This window comes from Saimiri boliviensis, chromosome 12 (assembly GCF_048565385.1).
Source record: "Saimiri boliviensis isolate mSaiBol1 chromosome 12, mSaiBol1.pri, whole genome shotgun sequence".
NCBI lineage: Eukaryota > Metazoa > Chordata > Mammalia > Primates > Cebidae > Saimiri > Saimiri boliviensis.
In genome coordinates this window covers 106883784-106896499 of record NC_133460.1, presented here as the reverse complement: position 1 = coordinate 106896499, position 12716 = coordinate 106883784, and the positions used below count along the sequence as shown (strand labels likewise).

General features: G+C 48.4%; 1 protein-coding gene across 1 annotated transcript in view; it reads right to left on the bottom strand.

The window, feature by feature from the left end:
- Window positions 1-9190: 9190 nt before the first annotated feature.
- DMBT1 (deleted in malignant brain tumors 1) overlaps window positions 9191-12716 on the bottom strand; it is an 89144-nt gene continuing 85618 nt past the window's right edge. The window contains 3 exon segments of the mRNA XM_074383027.1: window positions 9191-9553; window positions 9556-9800; window positions 11388-11776. Coding sequence (XP_074239128.1) covers window positions 9525-9553; window positions 9556-9800; window positions 11388-11776 — 663 coding nt within the window. The 3' untranslated portion in view covers window positions 9191-9524.

Below are 12716 nucleotides of genomic sequence, written 5' to 3'. Positions count from 1 at the left end.
TAATAAGTTGCCTGGATCACGAGGAAACCACTTCTCCCTCCAACCCACGTCCTCCATGCTGCAGTTCTTCCCTCTTCCTTCACAGCTCTCACTTTTGACTATGAAGATGAAGTCGCCCATCCACTCTGCAGACTCCAGGCATTTAGAGGAGGTGCCTATCCCCCTGGGACACAGGCTCTATAGAGAGGCAGCTCCTTTCTCTGCCCAGTGAGGCTTCCCACTGGCTTGCAAGAATTAAACCATGGAAAACAAGGACATAGCTAGATTCAATGGACAATATATTGCTAACTACAGCTACAATTCCACATTCACAATGCAACAAATAACCCCAGTACCATTGTGAATAATTATTGCTCATCTTTGGTACAGAATCAGAATACTTTAAATTAAATAGACCTAGAAAGTTCAAAATACTTCATTTTCAATGAAAATATTCAAATTCCTATATAAATTAATTGATGCTTTGGTTTCACCTCTCTCTCTCTCTCTCTCTCTCTCTCTCTCTCTCTCTCTCTCTCTCTCTCTTTATTCTGTGGTAATAGCCATCAGAGAGACTAAGCACTTAAAGTCCACAAAAATACCAAATGCATCACTGAATTTTACTCTATTCCAAATTAGCTTATCACTTGTCATTTGGTAACTGCTGTTATTAATGAGTTGTATGGCTTTTAGCTTTCAAGTTAGTCATTATCTTGAAATTCTTTCATGCACTGCTTTTGACCATCCAACTCATCTCACATATCAGAGGTTGTTTCAACCATTTTTGACATGGAGAGCATAAAATATTCTTTTCTGCTTAGAGGGGAGATTTTTTCTATTTAAATATGAAATGCTTTCAAAGAGTCAAAAAGCATTTCTGTTTTTAAAATCATGGTGGTATTTATTGATTGCAATGTAGGGGTGAAATGTTAGCCAATTACATTTTCATCCTAATGAGTAACTGGTTCATTGCCCCAAAAGGTAAACATTATGACCTTAGTAACTGTGTCTCCAATAGCAGAGAGAGAGAGAGAGAGAGAGAGAGAGAGAGAGAGAGAGAGAGAGAGAGAAGAAAGAAAGAAAGAAAAGAAAGAGAGAGAGAAAGAGAGAAGAAGGAAGGAAGGGAGGGAGGGCGGGAGGGAGGGAGGGAGGGCGGGAGGGAGGAAGGAAAGAAAGAAAAGAGAAAAGAAGAAAAGAAAGAAGATCAACCCATTTTCACATTGCTCCTTACATCCAAGCTGATTGTGGACACCCATAAATGTAGGCCTTAGAAACCTTTATTACAATTATACAGACTTATACAGTTCAAAGCTATATGCCAACTGATGAAATTATTTGTTTAAGGAAAAAATGTCCAGGGCAGAGGGAAGGGTGATGTCAGTAAGATGGCAAAATAGGAACCCCCAGCTCTCACTTCTCCACAGAACAACAAGTTGACAACCATCCACAGACATATACACTTTTATGGACCAGGACCCAGGTAGGAGGTTGTGACACCCCATTGGAACCCAAGAGCATGGAAATCTGCTTCTAGAAGGTATGCCTGTGCCCCAGGAACAGGCCATCTACCATAGCGTCAGCCCCAGACCCAAAACCAGCCTGCATGGTCAGCTCTAGCCCTGCTGTCCACAGTGTTAAAGGCAGTCTTTTTTCTCTGGGGACCCCACAGAAACGATCACCTGCACCCATGATAACAAGACTGCCAACCATGGACCCAAATGAAGACATGAAAGAAGTCCCATGACCAACAACCATCCCAGCTTGACTGCAGTCCCAGAGGCAGCATATCTGTCTAGGGACCCAGTAGATCTTTTCCTGCAAAATCCAGTCTTTAACGATCAAAAGAGGTGATGACTCTTCAGATGCAGACACCAATGCAAAATTACAAGGACCATGAAGAATCAGGCAAACATGATCCCATCAAGGGAAACTAATAAAGCTTCAGTAACCAACTCTAAAGAAGTGGAAATCTATTAATTGCTTGACAAATAATTCAAATAATCGTCTTAAAGAAGTTCATAGAAAAGAACAGTTTTAGTACTACATGAAATCTGCAAAACAACAATGAACAAAATTATAAGTTCGTTAAAAAAATAGAAACATAAAAAAGAAACAAGCAGAAAATTTACAGCTGAAGAATACAATGACTGAGCTGAGAAACTCAATAGAGATCTTCAATAGTAGGCTCAATTAGCAGAAGAAAGAATCAGTGAAACTCAAACACTGGTTATTTTAAATCATCTGGTTAGATTAAAAAAAAAAAGGAAGAAAAACAAAAAAGAGGGGAGAAAGACTGTGGGATTTATGTGACACCATCAAGTAAACTAGTGTACGTATTCTGAGAATTCCAGGTGCAGAAAAGAGAGAGAAAAGGGAGAAAAACATATTTAAGAAAACCACAATTGAAAATTTCTGATATCTAGGCGGAGAGAGGGACATCCAGATTCATGAAGGTCAAAGGTTACCAATAGGTCAAATCCTAAAAGATTTACACTGAGATACAATGTAATTAAATTTTCAGTAGTCAAAGAATTTTGAAAACAACAAGAGAAAAGCAACTTGGGATATGAAAAGGAGATCTCCTTAAGACTATGAGTGAATGACATCATAGCAGAAACTTTGGAGGCCAGGAGAGAGTAAAAATAATAAATTCAAAATACTGAAAAAAATATCAGTCAACCAAGAACACTTTAGATAGCAAAACTGTCCTTTGTAAATGAAGGAAGTATAAAGACTTTCCCAGACTAACCATAACTAAGGGAGTTCATCAGTTCATTACCACTAGACCTTCCCTACAAGAAATGCTAAAAGGAATTATTCGAATTGAATTGAAAAGAGACTAAAAAAAGTGGAAGTCTAAATTTCATGGCTGAAGGTTTTCCAGTCTTCTGTGTTTGATGATTGTTATGGCACCTGGACCTCCTCTCCCCTCTCCCCTCAGAGACTCTAGAGTGATACAGCCATTCTGGCTTGTCTGGGATTGAAGGGTTCCATAACTTGAGGTTTGCAGTGCTAAAACTGGAAAAGTCCCAGGAAAATCATACTGAATTGATTCTCCTACCAGAGCTCTGAGTGTAATTTAAAGGAAAATCCAGTGTATCAGAGAAAGGGAGAAGAGACAGAGATTGTATTAACTGGGTGGACATCCTGACATAATGGGAGCCAACCAAATCCTGACCAAACCTAACAAGAGAGGCTTCCACAAGATTTAAGGGTTCCAATAGCTTCCTGATACCCCCTCACCAACTCCACTCCTCTCCTCACAGCACACAGAAGGCATCCCTCTGGGAGAAGGTGACAAGTGGGGGCAGTCACTGTGGGTCTCTATCCTGAGAAGTTACTGATCCTGTGTCCCCTGTAAGTGTCTTCATAATCTTCCAACCCCACACACCCCTCCAATACAAAAGTCTGAACTTGGCACTATCCCTAGGTACCCCAGGCCCGCATTCTGCCCTTCAGTATTTACATACTTGGGAGAAGACAGGTATCAAGAAGCAAAGACTCTCCATCTTTGCCACCTGTAGCCCCATACATAGAAAGCCGCAAAGGTGTACAGGGTGGAGGTGGGTTGGTTGAGGAGAGATTCTAACTTCATCAGAACACAGGAAAGTCTGGGTGGCCATGCATCTATTCCAAGCCACCTTGAGCATGGAGAGTTTCCCCATGGGCCGTGAATGAGGATGGAGCAAATTTTGAAAGAGTTCACTCCTCTATGTTCCCAACTAGCTGTGTACAAATCTTAGATCTCAATCAGATTAGTCATAACTCAGCATGGTGGCCTCACCTCCCTTGGCCTCTCTCTTGTCCTGAGCAGCTGTCCTAGGCCAGCCCTTTAGACCATCAGTGCTCCCACATGACTCCATCACTTAATCTTGGAGCTTAAGCCTCTGGAAGATACTGTTGCAGAAACAAATGTTTGTCTCTGATTCAACAGGGATGCCGTTCCTTATGTCAAAGCTTGGACAAACCATATGGGCTCCCAGGCACTTATACAGGAATAGAGTTCCAGGGAGAACAGAACTGTCACCTGAAGGTTGGCTTAGGCCAGATATCCAAAGCTGGGGCTGAGGGGGATCAGACTTCCTCATGGCTAAGAGGAGCAGGAGAGGGAATTTGGTGCTGGACTCAGGCAGGGGGAGATGAGGCAGGGCTCCGATGCGTGCCATCCCACAACCTCCACCGTTTGACTTCCTGTCTTTGACCTGCCCCTAACCTTGACCCGGGCAGCTGCCTTTCCCCAGGGGTCCAGAGTAGGCCAAGTACAACCACCACTGTTTTCATCAGAGCCTGTAGGAGCTTCACAAGACATCTTCTTTCCCGGGTAGCTTTAGATTCCACACTTGCTAAAATACAGATGCTTTCCAAAAAAAACGTGATGCCAATGGAGGAAACTTGAACATGGCAGCAGACCAATGAACGCTTTTGCCAAGCTCTCCTAGTGTATTTGCCCCTTTCTGGGTAAACTGTAGGCAGTGGGGTGTTGGGAAATCTTTACCAGTAGGCTCTGAGAAAGGGGAAGCCTCCTTTGTAGCATGATTTCCATGGTGTGAATCCTCTCCCCATTGGCCATTTTATACCAACAATATGACATCACTACATGTGGAGCTGGGAGAGCTGGGCAGTCACTCAGCAGTAGACAGTATTTCCAGCAGACAGACATGACATGACGTAAATATCCTTGGGCACAGATAGTAGTAAAAAGGAGTCAGATAACCAGAAAGTGCTGAGTTTTGGTATTTCATACTTTTGTCCTTAATATAATTTTTAATTGTGGCCATATACCATCCAGCTTGCATAATTTCTGAAAAAGCAGCATTTCACAGACACAGGTTTCCCAAGAGGACCTTCTCCCTCCAGTCAGCACACACTTGGGTGACCTCGCCAAGCATTCGGGACACCAAGTGTTCCAGCCAACCCAGGCAATGCGGGGAGACTCTGAGGTCAAAGGTTTCATCCCCCACAGGAAACAACCATAGGCTGGGCTGTCCCTGGCTCCCACACAGCAGAAGCTACTCAGGTGCCAGCAAACTTGCAGAGGACAGAACCTCTGCCCAGAGCAGAACCCCTTGCTGGCCACTGCTGGGATCCAGATGCCAGGGACAGGGCTGGAGGGTACAGGATCTCGAGGGGCTGCTGGGTGCCACCTTTAGCCTATGGTAGGGACCAGGCAGAAAAGGGAGCTACCATCACTCTGTTGTCAGACAGTAGATCAGATTCTGTTCCCTTAAAGTAAGGAAAAGGGGCCAGGGCAGGCTTTCACAATAGTCTTTCATTACAGCTGAAAACTGTGGACCCCTTCCTATAATGGACAACGACTGACATGCACAATAAACACAGCAACAAGTCCCTCAGGAATAAAATAGCTCCAAGGTTGTTCTGCAGCGCCCTCTGGCATTGGCAGGTGGGATAACAGGAGAGTGGTGAGATGCTGGTGTGGTTGGAAGGGGCTGGAGGGCAGCCTCTGTCCCTACAAGGACACAGGAGACAGCTCAAAACAGGTGCCATGTGGCCTGGCCTTGTGTTCTCCTGGCCCCTGGTTGTCAGTCACTCTACTGAGGGTGGAGCCCAGGGCAGGATCACTGGGCTCTGAGCAGGTCCTGGAGGTGCAGAGAGCTTGGAGGAGCCACCACAGGTCCATTGAGTAGTCCCACGGGGCCAGCTGGGGTATGGGTGTAGTGTGGTCATCACAACCCTCTTGTAACCCCTCCTTTTGCACCTGGTATCACATCCCACACAGGAGCTGCAGACAGGAGTGTGACTGATGCAGTTCTCTGTGCAAACTCAATGTGAGGCCAGGCCTTCTGGACTCATGGTGCCTTGGGGATGATGGAACAGAGATGCTGGAACCCAGGACCAGGAGTCAGTGTCCCCAACTGAGGCCCCAGCTCTGCCACTCTCTGCCTGAACCCTGTGCAGTTCTGTGCTGACTCACGTCTCTCAGCCTCAGTTTCCATCCCTGCCAGGTAAGAATGATAGTACCTGGTCACGCGGAGGATTAGAAGATTATGCCCAAGGTGCCCAGCTGGCAGAAGAGGCTTAATCAGTGTTTCCTCTGTGGCATGTTCTTATGGATGGCAGAGACTGGGGCAAATGTGAATCAGCAGAAATGAGGCACTTCAGGTCAGTAGTACTTTGATATGGTCTTTTGAGACTTGGAAAGTAGGTCTTTCAGGACCATTCAGGGTAAGCCTGCCAAGAGCCCAGCCCCAGGGTCCCCCTCATCCTCACCATGGGAACCCATAGCCTCCACTGCTCCTTCTTATGCACAGGGCACAGCCTGGACTCTTTCAGGGGGACTTAAGGAGCCCTAAACCAACAGCTCTCAATCTCGGAACAATCTGAGTCTGGTGGGTCACCAATCTCCAGAACTACCCCTTGGTTAGATTCTCATCTAACTGTCCCAGGTGCAGTCTGGCAGCAGTAGGTTCAAAAGCCCCTGGGCCATTCTCATGTGCAGTAGAGCTGAGAACACTTGCCTCAAACCACAGTCTCAGTTGCTGGGAACCACAGCCACTTGGTGTCAGCCCAATCCTCCCTGACAGTGATGTGGATGGTAGAGGGGTCGCTTCACCCAATCAAGCCCACTCCTCTGTGTCCCCTGTGACTGGACCCTCAGTCACACTCTGAAAGCTTTAGTCCAGAGCCCCTGTCACCAGTGGCCCTGTCTTCTACTCCACCTGTCATCTGGACCTCACTGCCTCTTGCTACCAAACTCATCTCTCCCTGATAGCCACACGCTTGGCTGGGCCCTGCTGACAAAGGAGCCATTACCTCCTTCCTTGAGGGGCTGACAAGTGGCTAAGACTGCGGTGGTCATCTGTGAAGAAGCACTAAGGAGAGACGACACTTCAGGAGGTGGAAATGCTTCCAGTAGAAATAAATTTCCCCTTTATAATGGTGGGGTCATGCATGACCCCTCTTTGTATCCACAGGTCCAAGCACAGAACCTGATTTGTGGCTGTCACCCATTGGGACGACTCAGGGCAAGCCTGCTGAGCCCCCAGCCCCAAGGTGCCCCTCATCCTCACAGCAGGACCTGTAGAGCCTCCACTGCTCCTTTTCAAGCTCAGGGTACAACCTGGACATGAATGAATGAATGAATGAATGAATGAAGTTGGGATTCCATGTTGGGTTCCCAGCCTCTGAACCTTTTGTGAATTATCAGATGTCTGAGTTGAGGGTAAGTGACCCTCAACCTCCCAGGCTGGGGCAGTTAGGGAAAGTGTGGGAGGTTAAAGGTAAGTGTGGGAGGTGATGGCAAGGAGAATGAAAACCAGGAAGAGACAGTCCCTGGGGCACCCTAGCTCCTCTGAATTCTGGTAGGGCCCGAGACTCATCCTGCATCCCATGGAGGCTCATGGCCTCTCACCGCAGTTGCAGGGGTGGGCAGCTCTCGGGCAGCCCTAGTCAGCCCTGCAGCTATGACCAAGTCTCTGTTGGAATTCTCTGTCCCCTCATCCTGGGGTCTCCCCTGCAGCTGTTGCCCTGCTGGGATCTCACGCAGCTCAACTCACACATCTAGAGTTAGGTTGTCTTGGCTCTTCCCCGCCTGGGACAGGGGTCCTGAGGTTGCCTTCATGGGGCAAACATTGGTATTACCACGGCAGTACACAAAAACTCCCATTCCTGCCAAGCCTGACCTAGGAGTCCTGAGTCTGGTTTCACTCTGACTTTCTAGGCAAATTCACCGCCTCCTTGGAACCCAGCTCATTCCTTTGTTTCTTCTGAACTCCTTGGGTGGCCTGTCAATCCCCTTCTCTCTAGAGACTTCATGCAGACAGGACTCCTTTCCTAAGGGACTGAAGGAGTTTGCTTCTTTCCCTGAACTGCTCCAGCCCACAGTTCTGCAGATGTCAAAACCCACAAGAGGCGGATCCGTAAAGAAGTGGGAGCTCAGAGGCCGACCACTGCTGCTGCATGTCTTCCTTCCCAGTGTGAAGGCCGCCACAGCCAGGACCACAGCCAGGAAGACCCCTGCAGCGATGGCAGCGCTGTGACAGCTCCCCTGGGAGCTGGCCATCTCCTCCGCCTCAGCCACCAACAGGTCTAGGAAGGAGAGGAGATGGCAGTAATAGAGTAGGGACCAGGATGGAGCCTGGCAGAGGAGAAGAGAGATAAGCAAAGGCCGTGGCCCCCTACGCATGGTAAAGGCCATCAGAGCTGTTTGGTGGGGAGGGATAAGAAACATGGAAAAGGAAGTGCTAGATGGGAAACTGAGGGCAGGCCCCAATGGGCAGCTGAGTGTCAGACTAGAGAGATTTCACATTTGTCAGCCAAGGAGAGAGTCAGGGAAGGTTTTCTGAGCAGAAACCGGGAACTGGGCTTTGGGAGAACAAATCTAGCCTGAGGCTCCAGATGGATAGGAGGGGAGAGAGTTGGGTATTTTAGACCAGCTGGAAAATGATCACAAGAGTCCTAGGTAAGAGGTCCCCAGGACGTGAGCTACTGCAGCGGCTGCAGGGAACAAAAGGGAGAGGAGGAAAGTTAGCCTGTGCCCGCAGGTGCCGTCACCCTGCCCTGCCGTCCTTTGCTCCTCGCTCCGGTCCCGTTGCATGTACCATGCATGAGACTGACTCTGAATTGCATCTTTTCCTGCAAGACTGTAAGCCCCTCAAGGGCATGGATTTGAACTACATCTGTTTATTTATCTGCCTCTTGGCGCATAACAGGCCTTTGTCAAACATGCATTGAATGAATGAATAAGTGAGGAAAGAGTCCGGAATCAGCTGGACATGAAGATGGCCTGAATAGGAATCAAGATGAGAGAGAGCTGTCACAGATGCCCATGGGCAGTGCCCTGACCGAGGAGAGGGCATGTGACAATTACTGCTGCCCCATCCACCCCCAACACCATGGCCACCACGTCCATTGACCTGGCCCTAGCCTGGGCCAGAAATCCTGGGCATCACTCTGCAAACATGCATTCCCTCATCCACACCCACAACACAGCAGCAGGTGTGCTCCCCGTTCTAGAGAAGAAAAGTGACATGGCTTGTGCCGAGCAGAGCCTGCCAGCGGTCAGAACAAATCCATGCTGCTGGCATCCCCACGGCCCTGTCTAGACCCTGATGTCAACACGTCTGCTGTTACAGTTACCATCATTGTGAGGAATACTGTCATCATTCGTGTTGTTAACATGGGTGAAAACAGCAAGAGTAACAAAAACTACCATTGACCAAGCACTCAATGACTCGCACCAGGCACAGCCTGAGGCAGTTTCTCCAAAATTCCTTTATGTAACTCTCTCAACAGTGCTAAGAAGTAACAACGTTTTCATTTTGCAGATGGGAAGCATGGTTTCTGGGTGGTCAGGTCTGTGGGACATCCAGGTCAAAAGTCTCTGGACCATGCCCTTCAATGGGTCCTCCAAGGACCATGAGCCTTGGGGGAGGTGGGAACCAGGTCTGATTCAACTCCGTATGGCCAGGCGTATCACAGTGGAGTGCTCAAATTTCAGTTGGAACATGAAACCAAGAGAAACATCTCAAGTCCCCGAGAGTCAAGGGTGTGCGCCCCGCTGGCCAGTGGGGTCTGAGAGCGACCACCTACCGAGGCTCCTCTTCTTGGCGTGGTGAGTCTGCAGCTGGATGGGACCCAGGACGACATCCACCTTTTCCTGGTAGGAGCCCACATCCCTCTTGGACCTCACCACGCAGCCTCGGTAGCAACGGGAAGAGTAGTCATACGCCCTGCACACCACCATTTTACACTGCAGGTACACGGAGGGGAAGCGGCTCAGGAAGTGGAAGGCACTGAACTGGAAGCGGGCAATGCCAGGAGACGGCTGTGAGTAGGGCCGGTAGCTTTCATCCTTCACGCATCTGGAAGAGAACAGCAGCCCCTTAGCTCTTACCAAGGCACGATTCCTCATGACTCAGCTGTGCCAGGCGAGAAACTCCACAGCCTGTCCTCACTGCCCTGGCCTCCTGCACACCTCGCCTTCCTTCTGTCAGAACGTGTGGCTCAGACACTCACTGCGGGGCCTGCAGACAAATCCTGGCAGCTGAAGCACCTCACCGGTATCTTTAGGCAGCAAATCCTGTGGGGACTTTCCCAACAGAGAAGCAGGCCCCATACTGCATAGTGGGTTGGGGCCTAATCCCACAAAGACCACATCCTCGATGGCCCCAGGTAAGCCAGGTGAGTCAGGGAAATAGCTGGAGTTTGGAGCCCAGGAGCGGGACCCAGAGACAGGGCAGAAAAGAAAATGACCTTTCCTTCTGTCTCCTGGTGCCAGAGCCAGGCAAGGTCCCATCTGGCTGCACTCTGAGTACAGAGTCCTGGCCCTCCTTCTCCCAAGGCCAATCTCTCCTGACCCTTCTCAGCCTGCCCTGAGTTTCAAGAGCTGTAGTTTCCACACTGGCCTGCAAACCCTCCGGAAGTCCCTACCCCAATATCAACTCCATCCTCTTTCCCTCAGGCATCTCCTCTCAGGTAGTGTCAGAAGGAAAATAATCTCAGGATATACTTACAGGAATTTTCCTAAGATATGGAGGAAGCAGCTCACACCACCCCAGTTATTATAGAATTGTGGGATTTTGAAGAACATGGGAAAGAGAAGAGCCAGGACAGCTGGCCCACGGGCCCAGGATGGGCATTTCTCACAGGTGGTGGGTATAGTCTCCAGGGCAGCCTGGCTGCACCCGGGAACGTGGCCAGGGCCCGCTCTCCTCCTTCTGTCTTCCAGAGCCTCCTTCCTTCCTCCATGTGCAACCCAGATTCTCTCAAACACTGAGATTTTTTTTTTTTTTTCACAGCAGCTTCCTTAGTGGCAAAGGAGGAAGCAAAAATAGCCAGAGGCTTGTTCAGAGGTGGGGTCCTTGGGAAAAGGTTAGGGTCACTCAGAAGCCTCCGGGCAGTCACTGCATTTGTCATAAAACCCTGCCATTCAGGGCTCCACACAGACCAGAATGCCACAGCCAAGCACAGCCAAGGCTACACCTTGGAATCACTCAAGGAGTGCTTTCAGTGGCCCAGAATCATGCACCTGCCACATGGCAAAGCTGGCAATTCAACCTTGGTCTGCTCCAAATCAATGCTTTTTCCACTATACACAGGTCTTTTTAACCCTATGGCTGCAGTTCAGTCACCTGGAGTCTAATCCCAGTTTACAGCTAACGTACTGGGTGAACACTGCTGAGCTGTCTATTCTCCCCAGGTGTTAACTGGAGATGATACACGGTCATCCTACCTGATGAGAAATCAGGGATGTGATACAGAACACAGAGTAAAAGCACTTCAAAAGGTAAAAGCTACGGGACGTTACTACATGTAGAAAGGGATCTAGTTAAGCTTGAAGCTCTGGGAACTACAGTTCATCAAAATTCGCATTCCTCAAGCCTTTGAGGCTACTCACGTTTGAGTTACCAAGTAAAGGTTTAAGGCCATCTCTTAAAGACACTCCTTACCCGCTCCGGATGAGATCATAAGTCAAAGACGTGAAGTCATTGGAGTATGGTGATGCCACGCAGGTGTCCACAAACAAGGCCAGCGTGGCATCAGAATGGAGGATTTCAGCCTGAAGATACAAGTTCTGGTTCAGGTCCACGTAGTAAGGGCGGCTGGTCACAGGATACAAGAAAGAGGAGGAAGAATAAAAGGAAATGTTCACGTCGAAATTGCCATACTGCACTTCTTCGACCCGGATGGTGTCATTAGCAATGTACATGGTGTTGACCCAGGTGTTCTGAAGCATCTTGCAGCTGACGTGAATAAGGAGGTCCTTCCTCCTCTTGATGATGCCATGGGAGACTGCTGCTTTGAGGAAGTTGGAATAGTTGATGGTGTCATTGTCTACCTAGGAGGGGCAGGCAGGAGAGCAGAGTCAGGCACATGTCACCTGCTAAGGGAATCCCATGGCTGATGTGGGTGTGAACGAGAGGGGCAACATGACGCTACAAGACTTCCACCCCTCCCAGAACCACTTGGAGATGGCGTGTGCCTATCCTTTGGCAAGCAGAGGGCGCCAGAGTCCGCACTCTGGGTCCAGGTCTGGGGAAGAACCAAAGGAAAGGGTTCTGCGTTCTCCACCTGCTCTTAGTATACGTTTTCTGACTTCAAACTGTCTTAAAAAAAGGTTTTTTTGCTTTATATTTCAGTGCCAACAGTTGTCACAATAAGCCGTATGACTTAACAATCAACCGTATGACCCTTCTTCCTCTTTCAAAGACACTCTCAAGTGCTTTCCATTGAACTCTATACATTAACATAAATATTTGCGTGGATGTCACATTTGCATATGGTGTCTACAATGGAAGTAAATTCTGAATCCACTCCAAACAATGCACATGAAATGCAGATTTATTTCTTGGTCAGAAGAAGCAGATCTGATTTTAGATTAAAATCCATTATTAGATACTGCTCAGTTTGGAAGGAAGTCAGTTTGGTATGTAATGGAAAGTTTTACAGATAAATCAATGGATATTTCCAAAGAGACAATCCAACTCGTGGCAGGAGGGCCTCATCTAGCTCAGCCACACCAGCAAACTTTTATCATATACCTGCTAACCAGGCCAGCCTGGTGCAGCTGTGGGGAGCTCCAGTCATGGATCGCCCAGCCCTATGTCTGTGTCTAGACTCGCAGGTCATGGCCATTATTGCCTTGGGCAAGTGGCTTACCTTCTGTGAGTCTTCGTTGCCTCATAATTAAGTGGGAATAAAGTTGTCCTGATAATTTTAAAAGTCAGATAGCACACTTAGTTCAGTGTCTGGCATCCATATGAGCTGCTGATAATACT